The sequence below is a fragment of the Crinia signifera genome, chromosome 5 (genome assembly GCF_055691185.1).
Source record: "Crinia signifera chromosome 5, ASM5569118v1, whole genome shotgun sequence".
NCBI lineage: Eukaryota > Metazoa > Chordata > Amphibia > Anura > Myobatrachidae > Crinia > Crinia signifera.
Genome location: NC_139221.1, coordinates 193,885,681 through 193,905,299, shown reverse-complemented (window position 1 = coordinate 193,905,299; position 19,619 = coordinate 193,885,681). Strand labels below are relative to the sequence as shown.

The 19,619-nt window shown below is 44.4% G+C and overlaps 1 protein-coding gene across 5 annotated transcripts in view; it reads right to left on the bottom strand.

Moving 5' to 3' along the window:
- The window catches only part of ANKS6 (ankyrin repeat and sterile alpha motif domain containing 6), a 242,328-nt gene that overhangs the window by 87,481 nt on the left and 135,228 nt on the right, over positions 1-19,619 (bottom strand). For all 5 annotated transcript variants that reach the window (XR_014474970.1, XM_083188370.1, XM_083188372.1 and 2 more), the window contains 2 exons: positions 18,585-18,730; positions 1,661-1,871 (listed from right to left, as the gene is read on the bottom strand). Coding sequence is in view for 4 of the 5 variants with exons in the window: in XM_083188370.1 (XP_083044496.1) it covers positions 1,661-1,871; positions 18,585-18,730 (357 nt within the window). In the remaining variant the exon portion in view is untranslated. The remainder of the gene's footprint in view (positions 1-1,660; positions 1,872-18,584; positions 18,731-19,619) is intronic.

Genomic DNA, 19,619 nt, shown 5'->3' with positions numbered 1-19,619 from the left:
AAAGCAGGCATGTCCAACGTTGGCCCTCCAGATGTTTTGAAACTACACATCCCAGGATGCTTTGCCACAGTTTTGCTGTTAGAGAATGCTAAAACTATTGCAAAGCATGCTGGGATGTGTAGTTTCAAAACATCTGGAGGGCCAACGTTGGACATGCCTGGTATAAAGCATTGGTGAGACCTCACCTCGAGTACGGAGTGCAGTTCTGGGCCCCACACTATAAAAAGGACAAGCGAGCAACAAAGCTTATTAGGGGAATGGAGAATTTAAGCTACGGGGAGAGATTAAGCAATTTGGGACTATTTACATTGGAAAAGAGACGTTTAAGGGGGGACATGCTCAACATGTACAAGTATATCAAGGGCCAATATAAGGAACTGTCACACACCCTCTTTTCTACTAGAAAGGAATCTAGGACACGAGGGCATGAGTATAGATTAGAAGAAAAAATATTTCATTCAGCTAGTAGAAAGAATTTCTTTACGGTCAGAACAGTCAAACTCTGGAACTCTCTTCCCAGAGAGGTGGTAACAGCTGGCTCATTAAATGTGTTCAAGGCAAAGTTGGACAAACATTTACTGGAGAAAAACATCCATGGGTACAAATAATAAGTATAATCTGTCTGTAAAATATCAGAACCTACCAAATCAGCAATGGATATTTATACCAGGTTGAACTAGATGGACGCAAGTCTTTTTTCAGCCTTACCTACTATGTAACTATAATATGTAAGGTTGTGAGAGTTATGCTCATTAACACAAACAGGAGTGAACCGAAGAGGCAGCATCATTGACATATAGATGGAAAAAGCTGCTGCAATATAATGTGTGTTTTGTCACAGCCGCATAGGAAACAGCTGTTTTTTCATACTTACATGGTCCCCTGGCTGTACCCCGATGGTCCCCTGACGTCCACGGCGGCCTTCGGAATCCTATTCAGTGGCATCCCTGGTTCCAAGGATGCACTGTCTGGGTGAGCTGGTGATGTCACTGGTGTACCCACACAGTGCATCCTTTGGATTGGGGATGCCACTGAAGTGGATTCCGACGGCCGCCGTGGACACAGAATATTTTGGATATCCAAAAAAGGGATACCCAACATATTATAATATATATCTATGTATAGACGTGAATCTGCTTCGTCTCCCCAGCAACCCGCCATTACAGAACATATTTGGAAGTACCCCCGAGCGGGCCAAAGGCTGGAAACCCCTGCACTATCTGATAACTATGTGCTAAAGGAATTGTCTGTCTAATCAGTCCGAATTAGGACATGCTCCTATGTTTGAGAGCACTTCTAATCAATTTATTATGCTTTTGTTATGAACACATACAGATACTTATCGGTCTACTTTATTAATGATTCATGCATAGTAATGCCTTTTCTTAAGAATAAGGAATAAAACCTACGTTTTAAATAAAAAAACATAATCACATCACATACAAAAGGGTGCCCCCAAAAAGGAAATCCAATTTTAGTGATTGCACTGTGCAATGTACAGTAACCCTGTCTATGAGTACTTCTTTGTATTAGCTGTGCTCAACCTCTTATACTGTTGGGATGGATTGTGTATGAATATTGGACTTGATTAGGGATGTCACCAACCCTGTATGAAAAAAAAAATCAATATATGTCAAAATGAAATACTGTGTTGCCTCACCGCTGTCTGTGGTGGAAGATGTCCAAGCTGTAGTAGAGTCGGGTCTTCGTGGGTTGCTTGTGTCTGTCTGTGAAGAAATTCGCATCATGGAATCAAGAGATGCGCTGGCATTTTCAGTCAATGGTACAAGACGGTTGGCAGAGAAGCCATGCCTCAGAGTCTGGGTCAGTTTAAGCTTGCGGAAACGATTAGACATCCTATTCCACCATGACTGGGAAGAAAGTAGAAGATAAATAATAGCAAAATGAACACATTCATTTTCTTTATATTTAAATCAACATAACTATATTCAATAGAAAGCATGATCATATTTGACAGATAATATTCTAAGGTACTTGTTTCCTAGCACGGCCACACCGATATGAATCTTGTCAATCTTGAGCATCGCGTCGCATCGGTGTATTTTTTGTAAGGTTACGATGATCCCGACCCTTAAGATACCCCCGATGTAGTTTTGTACTCCCGATGTTTATTTCTGGCCTCGGTATTCACATCGGTATCTTGTTAAATGAGTCGGGTCCCTTTTAACTATGTACCCACGACCGACGCGATACTACCGATTTACTTCTTTCCTCCGGATCTTTCTCTTAAATCGCGTCGGTCGCGTCGCATGTTTAAGCAAAACCCCCCGATGCTCATGATGCACACGATGTTAATCTGGGCCATTGGTCCTATGTTTTTCCCGCTGTTTTGGCCCTTTTTAATAGGCCCAATTAATGTTTATAGTCCAACCCCCTATAAAATCTCCCTAGTACCATATGTTTTAATGTGTTGTAATGTGTGTTTCTATGTCAATATGAAATCTGCCCTCTGTAACCTGCTCAGTTACAGCATCAATGTCAATATTTATTGTGATAGTCCGGCCCCTTACTTTGACAGCCCCTTCTGTTTTATTTTCCCCTACTGCCTTTGTGGGTTTGTCTCGGTAGGAGTGAGACGTGTATTCAGTTGCTGGTGATTTTTTGGCTGATTGATCCTTTGCTGGTGATATCTCCCTGATTGATCCTGTGCTTTGAATACTATTTGCTGCTGATCCTGAGCCTTGTGCTGCGGATTGCTACAGATCCAGTGGATTATTGCTGATCCTGATTATTCTGCGATTGATTTCTGGTGATCCTGACCCTGAGCCGTGCTGATCCTTAGTCCTGAGCTGTGGATTGGTGTGCTGTGGAGTGCTCTGTGGGTGATTCCGTGACCTCTGAGATGGCTGAAGTGAATATGTTCTCACTGCCTACAAGTGAGGAGGAGGCAGTGGCGTTTCTGCAGCGCCATCATCTGCTGCCATCAGAGGCTACGTGCGACAATGGTCATCCGATGCGGCTGAATCTGAAGGAGACCATGTGGCGCTGTAATGTGAGGGACTGCCGTTTGAAGAGGAGTCTGAGAGCAGGACTGTTCTTTCCGGGGTGTCGTTTGCCATTCCTAACGCTGGTCCGCTTTATATTTTCCTGGGTACAGGAATTTACCAGCGTGGACTACTGCGAGAAGAATTTGTCCCTCTCCAAGAAGACAGCTGTCCTGTACAATAAGTACATGAGGGAGGCCTGCCTGCTGGACCTCATGGCGCAGCCGCAGCGCCGGATTGGAGGTCCCGGCAAGATCGTTGAGGTGGATGAGACCCTCTTCGTGAAAAGGCAGGCAAATGTTGGCCGAGTTTTGCCTCAGCAATGGGTCTTTGGTGGCATATGCAGAGAAACAGGGCAGTGTTTCGCCACCAAGGTTGCCACTCGGGACGCCAATACCCTCATGGAAGCTATCCTGCAGTTTGTGGAGCCTGGGTCTACTGTCTACACCGATTGCTGGAGAGCGTACAGTACGGCCCAGCTGAATGCTGCAGGATATGAGCATGCCCAGGTGAACCACCGGTATAACTTTGTCGACCCTACAACAGGGGTTCACACCCAGAATGTGGAACGGATGTGGGGGGCATGCAAGTGGCGGAATAAACGTCACAGGGGCACCGCCAGGCATATGCTCCAGAGCTATCTAGAAGAATTCATGTGGCGGAAGAGCCTTGGACATGATAACCCTTTTGCCCGCATATTATATGCCTTGACTTTATTACCCAAGGACTCGTGATATTTACCCCCATTCCTTTTTCCCCCATTAATGTTCATGTAATATGTTTTGTTTTCAATGACTTATATACAGTTTTTCCATTTTCATTTCAAAAGTAAAATTTGAAAAATGGTTTTAAAAAACTTGTGTTTCTTGTGTCAGCTGAATGATTTGTGATGGATGAATGCTATGGAGTCACACCACCACTATCCAAATAATTTTTGGAGCGCGGTGAGTGCAGTGGACCACTGAGTCCAAAGCGTGGTAAGCGCAGCAAGCCCCAAGAAGTGTGTGTGGGTTACTAACAATAATTTGCATAGGCTTCTGGGGCTTGTGGCCCTCACCATGATTTGGACACAGAGACCCACTGTTATCAGCATACTAAACATGATCAACTTGAAGTTGACATGTTTAGTCGACATGTCGACATGATACACATGTTTAAAAGCATATCGCGTCGGCCGCAATGTACTGTGAGCTTAACAGCTCAATGCTGCCGACCGACGTGACATGTACTTGTATAAGCACTATACAGTGTTTATACTGTTCTTAACATGTCCGTCGCGTCGGGACCATTTTACAACGGCTCCGACCGACGCGATCGATCAGTATAAGCACTATACAGTGTTAATACTGTTCTTAACATGTCCGTCGCGTCGGGAGCATTTTACAACGGCTCCGACCGACGCGATCGATCAGTATAAGCACTATACAGTGTTAATACTGTTCTTAACATGTCCGTCGCGTCGGGCGCATTTTACAACGGCTCCGACCGACGCGACCGTTCAATTTCCAAGTAACTCCCCGCATTACGAGCTACACCGTACATCTACAAATATCGCGTCGGTCGGTCTTATGCATTGACGTGAGCGTAACATCACCGCCCGACCGACGCGATATTTCTGCCTGCCGGGAGAAACGAGCCAAAAGCACTCTGGGGAAGGACATCAGCAGCCATTTTGATGGTAATTACAGACAACACGCAGCAGCTGTGTCTGGCTCCCTGCCCCTGCACAAAATAGTAAGTTGATTTTGACGATTACTGAGCATAGGTGGGCCTTGGGGTTTGTGAGGAACATATACAGGCTTGGGGGGGGGGGTTTGGGGGGGAGGGGGTGAGGGGGTTTGGGGGGGTGGGGGCGCTTACTGTGGTTACTGATATATATACATGTGTGCTTCATATATCATTTTTTTGTGGATTAGGGGGTTACCATTGGGTGTATAGAGTGGATAATGTTTATGTTCAAGGGGTACTGTTTATCTAAATAGCTAGAGAGTGTTTATGTGCAGGAGTTTATGAAGTGTATGACTTTAGTGTCATGCTAATAATGAAAATCTGGATAAAACAGGTTCATGTGCAGAGGATATCATGTGCCTGGAAATGATGTACTGTGTGTTATAATACATGCAGAATAGTCTGCTGTTTGTGATAGTAATGCAGGGTGACATAGACTGTAATGATTTCTTGGTACATATATGTAAAATATAGCTGTTTGAGGTGTCATGTGCTTGTTATTGAAATGGTGCAGCAGGCAGTATGCTGTGTCTACTTTATAGTAATCTGCATGTAAACTGTTTGGTACTCTTTACCTAGAACGGCGCCCATCGCGAACATCGAATGCACTAAAAATCGGGTGTGATGCGATGCCCGCGATGGCCGCAATTTCCCATAGGGACCAATATTAAAAATGAGATTGGACCCGATTTTAGTGTTCAATGCCTCAATGCCCGTGATCTTTACATAGGAAACAATGTTAAATGGGTCACAGAGCCCAAATAGTCACCGTGAAGTCTGAAATGGCCCCCACAATTGTTAACACCACCCCACGATCAACGTCAACCCGAAGCGTGGCGAGCCCCGCGAGGGGCGGCGGTACGCGTCCTCCGACCTTTTCATGCCCTACTATCCACGTCGGCGTGGAGTTGAGAATATAATAGTGTGGCGAGCGCAGCGAGCCACCGAGGGCCGAAGCGTGGCGAGCGCAGCGAGCCCCGCGAGGGGACGCGGATACCTTCACAGGTAAGCGCGTCCCTTCGCGGGCTTCACAGGTGTCCACATCACCACGGACACCTGTGAAGCCCGCGAGGGGACGCGTATAACTGTGAAGGTATCCGCGTCCCCTCGCCACGCTTCGGGCCTCGGTGGCTCGCTGCGCTCGCCACACTATTATATTCTCAACTCCACGCCGACGTGGATAGTAGGGCATGAAAAGGTCGGAGGACGCGTACCGCTGCGCTCGCCACGCTTCGGGTGCACGTGGATAGTGGGGGTGGATTTGTATGTCATTGGATTTTGATTAATGATGTTTTTTTTATTTTTTTTGTGGAATTGCAGTTGCTGTTATCGGTGATTTGCCACTTCTATAAAAATAATTTCTGTTTTCCACCTAATAAAGTAAGTTGTGCTTAAATTGTTCTTCTAATTAATTTGTAAATGTACCCCAAATGCCTTTTTTTCCCAGTGTACCACCCCCACTATCCACGTGCACCCGAAGCGTGGCGAGCGCAGCGAGCCCCGCGAGGGGCGGCGGTACGCGTCCTCCGACCTTTTCATGCCCTACTATCCACGTCGGCGTGGAGTTGAGAATATAATAGTGTGGCGAGCGCAGCGAGCCACCGAGGCCCGAAGCGTGGCGAGCGCAGCAAGCCCCGCGAGGGGACGCGGATACCTTCACAGGTAAGCGCGTCCCTTCGCGGGCTTCACAGGTGTCCACATCACCACGGACACCTGTGAAGCCCACGAGGGGACGCGTATAACTGTGAAGGTATCCACGTCCCCTTGCGGGGATCGCTGCGCTCGCCACGTTTCGGGATGGTGTGGATAGTGGAGGGACACAAATATTTCAGTACTTCTGTTGTGAAATGTGGTGTAGATTGCATTTATTATATCATATGCTATGAGTATCTGAGATTAAAGCCTTGTTTTTTTTCTCGGATTCTATTTCAGTTTGATTTGCATTTATTGTGCCTAAAAGGGTCTAATTTGGCACCTTTTTTGGGGGGTCCTGCTACCGACTGAGGTAAATATTAGTCGCTTTTTTGTAGTGTGTTAAAGAATAACATTGGAGTGCGTAGTGTTTTCCATGCTAAATTGCATTTTTCTAAATTTTGTTGTTCTAAATGTGTATTATGATGTATCATTTTAGTATTAAAGTGCAAGGAGGTTTTTTTTCACATTTTTTTGGAATGACCTGTTGGAGTAGACTTTGGATAACTTGTGTCCCATCACAGCGGCCATGTCACACCATCCTGAAGTGTGGCGAGGGGCGGCGGTACGCGTCCTCCGACCTTTTCATATCCCCACTATCCACGTCGGCGTGGAGTTGAGAATAAATTAGTGTGGCGAGCGCAGCGAGCCACCGAGCCCGAAGCGTGGCGAGTAGAGCGAGCCCCGCGAGGGGACGCTGATACCTGAGAAGCCCACGAGTGGGCGTGGACACCTGTGAGGCACGCGAGGGTACGCAGGGATCTGTGAAGGTATCAGCGTCCGCTCGCCACGCTTCGGGCTCGGTGGCTCGCTGCGCTCGCCACACTAATTTATTCTCAACTCCACGCCGACGTGGATAGTGGGGGTATGAAAAGGTCGGAGGACGCGGGGCTCGCTGCGCTCGCCACGCTTCGGGCTCGGTGGCTCGCTGCGCTCGCCACACTAATTTATTCTCAACTCCACGCCGACGTGGATAGTGGGGGTATGAAAAGGTCGGAGGACGCGTACCGCCGCCGCTCGCCACGCTTCGGGATGGTGTGGATAGTGGAGGGACACAAATATTTCAGTACTTCTGTTGTGAAATGTGGTGTGGATTGCATTTATTATATCATATGCTATGAGTATCTCAGATTAAAGCCTTGTTTTTTTTCTCGGATTCTATTTCAGTTTGATTTGAATTTATTGTGCCTGAAAGGCCTTTATTTATTCTTTTGATTTCTTTTCTCACCTGCTACCGACTGAGGTAAATATTATTCGCTTTTTTGTAGCGTATTAATGAATAACAGTGGAGTGCGTTAAATCTATTGTCATGTGTCGTGTGATTTATTATTTAATGTGTAGTTAAAAATAAGGTACAAACTGTAAATTTGGGTTTAAATGTGGGGTAGAATTGGAAGCAGCCATGTCAAAACATGAAATGGCTGCTTGCAAAAAAAAAAAAATAATAAATCGCGTCGGTCGCATTGAATACTGACATTCAGTGCTCCCGATGGGACAGATAGCTGGTAATCCAGCCGATTTCGGTCAATTCTTCAATTATCGCGTCGGGGGCATTGAATACTGCCATTCAGTGCTCCCGATGGGACCGATTGCTGCTAATCCAGCCGATTTCGGTCAATTCTTCAATTATCGCGTCGGGAGCATTGAATACTGCCATTCAGTGCTCCCGATGGGACCGATAGCTGGTAATCCAGCCGATTTCGGTCAATTCTTCAATTATCGCGTCGGTCGTGTCGCGGTAATTGAAGCATGGTACAGAATACCCACGATTTCTGAAATCAGGAGCATCTCCTCTGTCGGGGTTGATCGCGGCCCTTAAAGTGCACTAAATAAGAGCCGCGACCGATAACGATTGTGGCCGTGCTAGGAAACAAGTACCTATTCTAATTATACATTTTACTTACTCAAGGCTATGCAAACTGGGATTTATTATGTACTGAACATTAAATCCTTTCCTTGTCATTCATCGGGGGGACACTGTTAGCTGACACTGGGTTAAATGGGTTGGTCCCACTTGATGAACATATGCACAGAGACCAGGTTTCTGCCTCCAAAACTATTCTACCGACGCACCCCAGCAAACCGCCCAAGCTGAATGGGCATAAATTAGGAACTGGCATCTCTCCAAAGACAGACATGCCTGCTGAAAAGTATTCATCACCCATCTTTCAATAGAACACTTCTAAGCTGGCCAACCATGCTTAGGAGCATCCACAGAAAGGGCTTAAACCTGCCCCCTAAAAGAAGACAGAGACCTTTTGACAAATCCCTTTTGTTCAAATGCCAAAAAATATCCGCATATTTTTTGCTGTTAAAAAAAAAATATATATATATATATATATATATATATATATATATATTTGTATTTATTGTGAAAAAAAAAAATATTAATCATCACATTTTTTATGTAAAAAAAAAAAAAACCGGCAATTTTTTGCCGTAAAAAAAAAAATATATATTTTTATTTATTGTGAAAAAAAAAAATGTTAATCAGCAAATTTTTGCTGCAAAAAAAAGGTACTTATGAGTTATCCGGGCGCCCGATTTCTAAATCGGGTCGGATCGGGCACATCGCATCGCATCGCATGCGACCATCGGATGCGATGCGATGACCCGATTTTTCCATAGGAATCAATGTTAAAATGGACTGAGTCCATTTTAACATGGAATTCAATGGGAAAAAGGGGTCCTTTTCATACCCCTACTATCCAAGTGGGCATGGAGTTGGATATAAACCTGTGGCGAGCGTAGCGAGCCACCGAGCCTGAAGAATGGCGAGCGTAGCGAGCCCCGCGAGGGGACATAGAATACCGTCCCCTCGCTTCGCTCGCCACGCTTCGGGCTCGGTGGCTCGCTACGCTCGCCACAGGTTTATATCCAACTCCATGCCCACTTGGATAGTAGGGGTATGAAGAGGACCCCTTTTTCCCATTGAATTCCATGTTAAAATGGACTCCGTCCATTTTAACATTGATTCCTATGGAAAAATCGGGTCATCGTATCCGATGGTCGCATGCGATGCGATGCGATATCGCATCGCATCTGATTGTATGCCTTAACTTAAGGCATACAATCAAAAAATCGGGCGCCCAGATAACTCATAAGTACCAAAAAAAAAAAAAAAGATAAAAAAATAAAAGTTTTCAATAAAACATGTTAAATCTATTGTCATGTGTCGTGTGATTTATTATTTAATGTGTAGTTAAAAATAGGGTACAAACTGTAAATTTGGGTTTAAATGTGGGGTAGAATTGGAAGCAGCCATGTCAAAACATGAAATGGCTGCTTGCAAAAAAAAAATAAAAATCGCGTCGGTCGCGTCGGGGGCATTGAATACTGACATTCAGTGCTCCCGATGGGACCGATAGCTGGTAATCCAGCCGATTTCGGTCAATTCTTCAATTATCGCGTCGGGGGCATTGAATACTGCCATTCAGTGCTCCCGATGGGACCGATTGCTGCTAATCCAGCCGAATTCGGTCAATTCTTCAATTATCGCGTCGATCGCGTCGGGAGCATTGAATACTGCCATTCAGTGCTCCCGATGGGACCGATAGCTGGTAATCCAGCCGATTTCGGTCAATTCTTCAATTATCGCGTCGGTCGTGTCGCGGTAATTGAAGCATGGTACAGAATACCCACGATTTCTGAAATCAGGAGCATCTCCTCTGTCGGGGTTGATCGCGGCCCTTAAAGTGCACTAAATAAGAGCCGCGACCGATAACGATTGTGGCCGTGCTAGGAAACAAGTACCTATTCTAATTATACATTTTACTTACTCAAGGCTATGCAAACTGGGATTTATTATGTACTGAACATTAAATCCTTTCCTTGTCATTCATCGGGGGGACACTGTTAGCTGACACTGGGTTAAATGGGTTGGTCCCACTTGATGAACATATGCACAGAGACCAGGTTTCTGCCTCCAAAACTATTCTACCGACGCACCCAGCAAACCGCCCAAGCTGAATGGGCATAAATTAGGAACTGGCATCTCTCCAAAGACAGATATGCCTGCTGAAAAGTATTCATCACCCATCTTTCAATAGAACACTTCTAAGCTGGCCAACCATGCTTAGGAGCATCCACAGAAAGGGCTTAAACCTGCCCCCTAAAAGAAGACAGAGACCTTTTGACAAATCCCTTTTGTTCAAATGCCAAAAATTTTAAAAACATAAAACCGTGATTGAGAGAGATGTACTTGCACTCCAGAGAATGTAAATGTCCATACTAGGTTTTAAATCTTGGGAGGGGATGCAGTCAAAATCCCAACAGGGTCAAAATCCCGACAAGGACAAAATCCCAACATTTAAAATACCGACAAGGTCAAAATACAGACATATAGAATGTACAGGTGAAACTGTCAACATGACTTTGGGTCGACAGGTCACGAGGTCGACATGGGTTTTTTTCTAGGGCGTGGTGGGAGAATAAAATAGTGTGCCGAGTGCAGCGAGGCACCTTGCCCGATGCATTATTGCTAGCGATGCAAGGGGCTGCGGTTCACCTCCAGGTTCACCTCCAACTGTGTCCACATTCCAACTGTGTCGACATTCGGGTAAAAAAAACTGTGAAAAAAAACATGTCGACCTCGTAACCTGTCGGTATTTTGTCCTTGTCGGTATTTTAAATGTCGGGATTTTGTCCTTGTCGGTACAGGTTGAGTATCCCGTATCCGAATATCCGTTATCCGAATTATTCCGAAAACCATACATTCCAGAAAGTTAAAAAAAAAGTTTTTTTGCTAAAAACTCACTGGGGACATTTGTAACAGCACTACTGGTGACATGATATGTAACTGGCACTATATATGTACAAGACAATGATTGCTTGGCCTTCAAATTCAATATCTGAGATAGTACACAAATTTTGTTTCATGTTTTGAAACCTTGTTTTTTGAACAAATAAAATATATTTGTGTGCATTTCATGTGGTAATAAAATATATATGTGTGTATTTTATGTGTTTATACAGCATAAATGCAAGATACTTCAAAATGCATCATTTAAATATTAAAATATTCCGAAATACGGAATAATCCGCTATCCAAAATTCTCCTGGTCCCGAGCATTTTGGATACGGGATACTCAAACTGTATTATGACCCATTCGGGATTTCATACCGAATCCCTTGGGCAGAATAGGCTTTCTGGTCTGAAAGATAATACAAGCTATTAATCTCAAAGAACCTCTGCGCTCTCAAAATTTGGGTCACAAGAGCCACTATGTCAAAGTTAGTCAAGATAAATTGGGGGTGAAGACAAGACCCTTGTTGAAGTGGATCTAGGAGGGCAAGAAGATCCAGCAGAGACAAGTACCCAGCTCAAAATGGCCAATCAGGGGAAATGAGAATGACCATCTTGCTGAAAGTACTGAAGAAGCACTCTGGCCACCATGGGCAGAAGTGGTAAAAGTCACCCTTGTCTGAAGGACCATGGGACCGACAGATGCTATGGCCTGAAAGACCTCCCCATAGATCCCACTCGGTCGGTGACCCCTGAATGATTTCTCCTGCACGGAGACATGCGAGGGGATGTATTTTAGTTACACATCCCTTTGCATGGTACAGGGGTGGGGGGCAGCATCTCAGGAGCTCTGTAAGCTGCAATGTTCGCAGCTTACCGAGCCAACCTGAAATCGGGCCCTTAATTTGTTATACTGCTGGTACATCTAAGTGTTTTCTAATAGAGTTCAGAATTATAATTTATTCACCATTATAATGGGTGTTCAATGTCCGATACATTACGTAACACTTATCTACAGTATATGAAACTTTAAACATTGTAATTTATTGCAGGTTGCTCCTTGTTTATTAAATATGCTCTGTGGGGTGGAGCAATTGGCTATTTTATTTAATTAATGCTATAGATTTTTGGATGTGATTAAAGGATTGTGTTCTTGTTGAATGAATACTATACAAGTGTCCATGTGTCTATCATAAACCTTATAGTGCAAGCAACCACTTTTACATCAAATAGTCAGGTCGCACCCGGGATATTTTATGCAGCTCCTACCCGGGTGCCGTGCGGCTTGTGATCCTTTTCCACTGGTCTTCATACCCATCATAATGCTGGGTTGATGACAGTAGCAGAGGTGGGTCCTGAGCAAGCGCTGGGAGATGACAACATCTCCCAGTGCCAGCTATTTCAGTTAACGCAAGCTGGGTCGAATGCATGTTCAACCCCGCTCGCTTCCCATGCTGAAATGCCGTGTATCCCAACCTGGCATTTTTCAACTGTCTGCATTTACTCTGCCTACAATGTTGGGTTTTTGCACACTCCCATGCAAAAACCCAGGTTATTTCGAGAGTGTAAACGTGGAATAAGCGAAGTTAAATTAGTGCAAGCATGCAAACATTGAGGGAGGGGTGAAACTATTTTTCTTCAGCTTGGGTACCATATGCTATGAAGTATGTGTAATCATTACTGCACCTGTACAGGATACCCTTGTACCCTTGCCAAATGCCTCCATGCACATAAAATGGATTTAGGCAAACATGTTTCACATGTGTTCTCTTTTACATTTTCTTTTTTAGCAGACCTTCCACCTCAAGAATGATGTACAGTGCATCTGGAAAGTATTCACCAAGCTTTACCTTTTACACGTTTTGTTATGTTACAGCCTTATTCCAAAATGGAATTAATTCATTTTTTTGCCTCTAAATTGTGCACACAGTAAAACATAATGACAATGTGAAAAAGGTTTTGGGGAGATTTTTGCAAATTTATTAATTTGCATGTACAGGTACGTAAGAATTCACATTCTTTGCCATGAAGCTCAAAATTGAGCTCTGGTGCACCGGGTTTCCACTGATCATCCTTGAGATGTTCCTACAGCTTAATTTGAGTAACCCTGTGGTAAATTCAGTTGATTGGACATGATTTCAAAAGGCACACACCTGTCTATATGGACATCCACCACTTGACAGTGCATGTCAGCGCACAAACATAGCATTTAGGCAAAAGAATGGTCTGTAGACCTCCGAGACAGTATTGTCTCGAGGCACAAATCTGGGGAAGGGTATGGAAATCGATCTGCTGCTTTGAAGGTCCCAATGAGCACAGTGGTCTCCATCATCTGTAAATGGAAAAAGTTTGGAACCACGAGGACTCTTCCTAAAGCTGTTCGGCCGTCTAAACTGAGCGATCACGGAGGTTACTAAGAAGCCAAAGGTCACTTTATCAGAGCGAGGAGAATGTTCCAGAAGAACAACCATCTCTGCAGTAATCCACCAATCAGGCCTTATGGTAGAGTGCTCAGAATAGTTTGAAAAAACCTCCCACTCGTCTGCGCAAAATGTCTCTGCAGCCAGTGATTGGATCTACTTCTAGGCGTCCCCACACCTTACAACAAAGTACAAAAATTTAGTGTATAAACTTCCATGGGAAGTCCAGTTACAGAGCATTTTCTACCGCATGGAGAGCGTCAGGCATTCGAGTTTTTTCTGGGATTGGCTGACCAGAGAATAAATACCGGACTCCAGTTGACATATACACACTCCTTGATAAAGACCTAAGTAGAGGTAGAAACGTGTCGGAGGGGCCCAGGAAATTTTGTGTGGAGAGCAACGCGGATGGTTTACCTGTGTCCTGGGATCTCAGAGGGTGTACCGGTGCCTACCTAGAGACCTTTGATACCCGATTGCGATCAATGAGAGCTGCCTAAACCCAGTTCTCTATTTTTTAGGGTAATTATCCACTTGCTACCTACCAATACCTGGCCCATTGTTGTTTGGTGTGATATATGTATTTTACATTTCATGTTTTTTATGTCTGAAAATTTTTATTATTAAAAATGTACTTCACCATATTCCGAAATTTCTGTGCCTTCTATCCCTGTTTGCAACCTACGGCTAATACAGAGGAAGCAAATTCCAATACAGGGAGAAGAGACAGGTGCCTTTTAAGCTAAGGGGAAATCAGGAAAAGTACACCTATCCCCGACTCGGAGGCGGAGAAGAGGAACGTTACCCATCTAGTAGGGACGTAACATTTCTCTACTTGGTGTGCGCCGGTGGAGGGATCTCTTCATCTGTGTATTTATACACTAAATTTTTGTACTGTATGGTAGAGTGGCCAGACAGAAGTGACTCCTTAGTAAAAAAAAATGACTAGTGTTTGACAAAATGCACCTGAAGGAAACCCAGACCATGAGAAACAAAATTCTCTGGTTTGATATGACAAAAAATTTACTCTTTGTCCCAGACTTGAATTCGATTGAGCATCTCTGGAGAGATCTGAAAATGGCTGTGCACCAAGCGCTTCCCAACAAACCTCATGAAGCTTGATAAATGCTGCAGAGAGGAATGGGCGAAACTACCCAAAGATACTTCTGCCAAACTTGTGGCATCATATACTTGAGGCTGGAATTGCTGCCAAAGGTGCATCAAAAAAATAAGAAATCACAGCAAAGGCTGTGAATATTTATGTACATAAGATTTCTTATTTTTTTATTTTTAATAAATTTGCAAAAATCTCCTGAAAAATGTCATTGTCATTATGGGGTAAAAAGCCTGATTCAGTACTGCTCGCTACGCAGTGGCCGTTCGCTGCACCAATGGTTTGAGCTATCCATCACGCTTGGTTGTCTAGAACAGAATTCGGGGAGAGTTTATACTTCGTTTTCCTTTTGTTTAATCATCAGTCATAAAGTATGATTCTGGTCAGTCTGCAAGACAACAGTGCCACTTGCAGGCTAAGAGAAGGTACGATCTACATTTCTGAAGATGAATAGCAATACTACAGTATATTGAATATTGATAATTTCAGAGACACAGTCAAATCCAAATCTAGTTCTAATGCTGTGTACACACTTGTACAATCTGCAGGAGATCCAGATGCGATTACAATTTAGACTATCGGCATACAATATATACAATTTAGCCTATCTGCATACAATTTAGACTATATAGTGCAGATCTGCACTATATAGACAGGGCAGCCAAGACTTTCTGGCTGAGATATGGGAGCGCGCATCTTGAACGCATCTGGATCGCTTGGGATAAAACCCATACAATTTGCATGAGATCTAGATGAGATTTTGACTACATAGTCAAAATCTCATCTGGATCTCATGCAGATTACTGATTTCATTTAAGAAGCATATGGACATTTAATAATATATTGATGGCTTGTTCCAGTGGTTCCCAAACTGTGCGCCGTGGCTCCCTAGGGTGCCGCAGTGATGTCATAGGGGTGCCGCGGCCAATGGCCCTAACGAGGCAGCCTGCTGGCAGCCGCATGTAATTTTTATTTTTTATTTATGTGGTGTGCATGTGAGCCGAGTCGTCACGCAGGCGCCGGGGCTGGTGGGTAGGAGGGATGCGCCTGGATGACCAAAGTCTGACAGGGAGGAAGGCAGTGCAGAGTGCGAAATCAGCCGGCGCTCTGGTGGTGTATGCAGGTGGCTGTGCTTGTGAGCTGAATCAGCAGAGAGGCGGGGACTTGCGGGTGCGAGTGTGCGGATCAGTATGAGCAGGGAGCAGTGCGGGAGGACAGCGGTAGCCACTGAGTACCTGTGCCTGGTGACAGCGACACATCGCGGCGACACCATTCCCCAGTGTAAGGTAATACCCGGCCAGGACTTCTGCGTGTCTCTGGGTAGGTTGGATGCTGTGCTCCAGACTGCAGTGCATACTGTGCAAAGCACATTCTTCACCACTTCGCCGACGAGTTTGCTTATTCGGCCAGCTTCTTATTCAACCTCCAGCTGGCCGAATAAGAAGCTACAGTAACTTCAGCCTTGCTCTCTGTAGTGATGGCACTGTCACCTAGTAGTTGCATTACCTCCTCTGTACTATCTTACAAGGCAACCCTATTCCCATGGATAACACTTGCTCACATGTTGTGTGACAGTCTACACGCTGCAGTGTTATTGCATCAAATGAAACTTATATTTGTTACTGGTTGTAAAAAAAAACATTTTGGTCATAAAATATGATTAAAATCAGTAATCAGGCACCCAATGCTACACCCGCTACCTGTACTGCACTGACCGTTATGTTATCCTAACTAAGGAGGTTATTCTGGTTGGTGTGTAATTTTCCGAATTCTTTCTGAGCGGTCCGCACGCTACGCTGTGCGGACATGGTACAAAGAAACGCCCACCGGTCCTCCTCATTCGGACAGACTCACACTTTAAGAAGAGGGCGTGTTTACGGACGACATCCAAACCTTGCGTGTGTGGTGGACACACACATATTCTGCACGGTCTTACAGCGTCTGCACGGTCTTACCGCGTCAGAACGGACGGGAACATGGCCGTACGCACCGATGCGGTGTATTTCCGCAAAACATAGCACTAACTTTTGATCCCCAAATGTGTGCTGTTATTGGTAAATGTAAAAGTGACATGTATATTTATATTAGTGAAAGCAAGTTCTGTCCATTGCTTGCAGTGTAAATGTGTGTAACAAATGCAGCCGTGCTTTCAGCATAGATTTGTGTGTTTAGTAATGGTCCATTTAAGCTGCAAGGTTTCCAATTGAAGCAATGAAAAGAGTGTAATTAATGAGTAGAGGAGTGGATTGTATTGTGTTCAGGTGACATTGGTTCAGGTGCGGGAGTACTAATTGGGCGATCCGAATGCCTAGCGCATGACCGAGTGGTGTCCGCAAAAAAATACTTGCTTATGGACACCGCATATTTCTTGCCTTTTGCTTCGTTTGCAGTCGGTGTTCAGTCCGATTGCATGCCTACCAGAATTAGTGCACTCCCTCGTGTACGCCCAGTTTAGCCCACTTTGAAACTACGCCCCTGTGTACTTCCGAATGACGCCCATAATACGCCCATATCTCCCGAGTGAATGCGGTGCACATTTCTGTACGGTATTAGTGAGAACAAGTACGGAGACCTTGCGTGGCACATGCGCATAGCGTTGCCTACGCATGCGCAGACGGCTAAAAAACGCCATCCGAAAGAATTTGGAAATTTACGCATCGACCAGAATAAGGCCCTAAGTGTCCCTGGGGGAGGCCGGGTGCCCCCTTCAGAGGTGGTGGGAGCAGGAGATCCAGTGGTTGCCAGTGCTGGCAAATGGTAAATGGTGGTGAGAATGAGACCTGCCTTTTCTCACCCCTTTACCTCACCCCCTTCACCCCACTTCTCGCTACCCCGTAACCTCACCCCTCATCATCTCACCCCCTCCCCTCTCTTTTTTTCCTTCCACCCCTCACCCCATCTTGTCTTCTCTTTTTCACCCTCTCACGGTTACATTTTCTCACTCCTCTTTTTCTCTTTCACCCACTCTCTGTCTCCCCCCTCGGCCAGTCTGTAACCCTCTCTCTCCTCTTGCCCCCCTCTCTTTCTCTCCCCTCTGGCCCTTCTCTATCAACCCTCTCTCATTCCCCCTCCTTCTCACCTCTCTCTATCTTTCTCTCTCCCTCTAATATTTCTCCTTTCTCTTCTCCCCTCCACCTCTATCCCTATGTTTCCCCCTTTCTTGACCCCTGCCCACACTCTCACTCCCTGACACCGTCGTACTCCATCTCTCATCCCTTTCTCTCCCTGACACTCGCTCTCCCTCCCCAACATACTCTTACTCCTTTCCTCTCTTGCTTCTCCCCTTTTCGCTATCTGACACCCTGTCTATCTCACACCTCTCTTTCCCTCATTTACCATGAAGCCTTCTCTTTCCCTGATCACCCCTCATTTTTTGCTCCCCTCTTTTCCCAACACCCTCTTTATTTCTCTCTCCACTCACTCTTTCTTCTGCCCCCCTCCAGTAGACATTGTAGTCACAGTAATGATGGGAGGAGATCAAAGGCATATTATGTGCTGGGACCCAGAAACAGCGGATTAGGACCCCAACTTAAAGTTAGGGGTCCCCTGGAAAAAAAGTATTTTTAGCTGATCAAAATACTAATAGCGTTATTTTGACCCAACTACTTTAAAAATGGAGGGTTTGCTAATTATTTCGGCTTAAGGGTGCCTTAAAGAAATCATGGAGAGCCAAAGGGTGTCTTGAACTGAAAAAGTTTGGGAACCACTGGCTTATTAATTTAATTCTACATTTTGGTGGTGTCCAAGGTCATCTCTAAAGTCATCAGTTAATATAAGCTTAAATGTAGAACTTCATCAGTGAGCAATATGTTAAAGGTACAAAAAAATAATTTCTAAAAATATTATTTCAATACATTCTAAGTAAACATGTTGAACACTACCTTTAATCCAGCTTTGTCTTCAGGTGGAAGAGGGAAGTTATAAGATGGTTTGTTCTTAGAATTGAGAAATAATTTAGTCTTTTGTTTTGACTTTTCTTTGTCCACTTGCAAACAGACAGATGCCAGTAGTCGAACCAGTTCAGTGTCTACAGATGAGAAACAAGACAAGACCTCATTATAATCCATTCATATGTCCTGAAAACATGTTTTATATCTTGCATAATGTAATATGGATGACAAAACACAAATGGACAGGAGGTTGCTCATAGACAGTTTACACTGCGCTCTACTCCTTAAAGGAGTAAAGTGGAAGTTCCTGCTCTACTTTAACACATTGTGATTTTCATTAAGTCTCCTCCTATAGGCGCTTGGAGGACTGCACCTTGTGCCCGATTCCAATGCATGGAATTCAAATGCAGCAGACGGCAGCTGTATGAAATAGATGCATCCTGCATGCATCTGCAAACAGTTCTGCGCCTGTAGACACAGCAGCAGATCACCATCACAACCATCAGACTGGCTATTGGAACCCCTGTGCTGGGTCCAAGAAGTCTGCGTAAGAAGAGACAAACCCTGGGCTTGGCATGCCTATAAAATGGGCATGTCCCGGTTGCAGCAAACCATCTAGTTTGGGTGCAATTGGGAATCAGGGCCAATAATTCAACCATGGAACAGACATTTCTGCTTCTTATAAAAATTGGGACAAACTTAAAGTTTATCTAATTGTAAAATGATTACGAATAAAGCATTGCCCATATTTGCAATTTATATATGTATATATGAACTAACTAAAGTTATTCTCAACAAAATAGTCTCATGTGGGGGTAGCACTTATAATATGATATTTTACTAATGCATGACTATGGCCCTGTACTTTTGAGGTCTTATGTGTATGTTTTCTTTATTTTTATATTTTTATTAGTGTTAATATTGTGTCCACAAGATAGCTGTTTAGTCTATTTTATTACTGTACGTGTTTTATTTTTATTTGTATTAAACAATAATGATATATTAATTTATACTCTAGCTTTGCAC